The sequence below is a fragment of the Eimeria mitis genome, genomic scaffold, assembly GCF_000499745.2.
Source record: "Eimeria mitis Houghton genomic scaffold, Emh_scaff4117, whole genome shotgun sequence".
NCBI lineage: Eukaryota > Apicomplexa > Conoidasida > Eucoccidiorida > Eimeriidae > Eimeria > Eimeria mitis.
In genome coordinates, this window is record NW_013572446.1 from 1,688 (window position 1) to 2,643 (window position 956).

A 956-nucleotide genomic window follows, 5' to 3' on the forward strand; every position below is an offset into this window, starting at 1 on the left:
ACCTGGTTGCGGCGCTCGTGAGGTGAGGGAGGGGTAGTGTAGTAGGGCTGTTGGCGTATGCGTGTGCGTTTCCTCTTTGTCTCTTTTTCTTCTTTTTGTGTCTTTTTGTTGTTTTGTTTTTATTTTAAACTCTAAATAAATCAAACATTTCTTCTTTTCTCTTTCTTCAGGTGTACGTACACCCCAGCTACTCTACGGGGGCCTCCTGCTGCCCCTTCCCTCTCCCCACAGCATTGTGTTTTCTTTCTGTTTTTGTTTTGTGTTCAGAGCGGAGCTGAGCCGCCTCCTTTGCCTTTTGTTTAACTTTATAGGGTTTTTGTTTAGGGCCTGGAGGCTAGGGTTTAGGGTTTAGGGTCCAGCATCTAGGGTTTAGGGTTTAGGGTTTAGGGTTTACGATGCGTGCCCTCCTGAGTCGCGGGGCTGCGCTGTGGGGCCGTCTGAGCCCATCAGCTGCTCGCTGCAGTGTGTTTCCTCGTCGTTTTTTCTCTTCTGCTGCAGCAGCAGCAGCAGCAGCAGCAGCACCGTCAGCAGCAGCAGCAGCAGCAAAGTCCTCTGGCGCAGGAGGGGCACCAGCAGCAGCAGCAGCAGCAGCAGCAGCAGCAGCAGGGGGTGCAACAGGCCGCATATCTCAGGTGATTGGTGCTGTTGTTGACGTGGAGTTTGACGGTCCCCTTCCCCCTATCCTGAACTCTCTAGAGGTTGTGCTGCAGCAGCAGCAGCAGCAGCAGGAGCAGCAGCAGGAGAGATTGGTGCTGGAGGTTGCGCAGCACTTAGGCGAAAATGTCGTACGCACAATCGCCATGGACGGCACGGATGGCCTCGTGAGGGGGCAGCTCGTCAGAGACACAGGAAACCCTATTCAGGTTAGGGTTTAGGGTTTAGGGTTTAGGGTTTAGGGTTTAGGGTTTAGGGTTTAGGTTTTTGTGGGGGGGGCGGGGGGGGGGGTTTAGGGAAAC

At 53.9% G+C, this 956-nt stretch overlaps 1 protein-coding gene across 1 annotated transcript in view; it reads left to right on the plus strand.

The window, feature by feature from the left end:
• Window positions 1-395: 395 nt before the first annotated feature.
• Window positions 396-956, plus strand: part of EMH_0072600 (ATP synthase beta chain, putative) — a gene marked incomplete at both ends in the record, with an annotated part of 2,620 nt that continues 2,059 nt past the window's right edge. Inside the window, one exon of the mRNA XM_013499233.1 lies at window positions 396-863. Within this exon, the coding sequence (XP_013354687.1) occupies window positions 396-863 (468 nt within the window). The remainder of the gene's footprint in view (window positions 864-956) is intronic.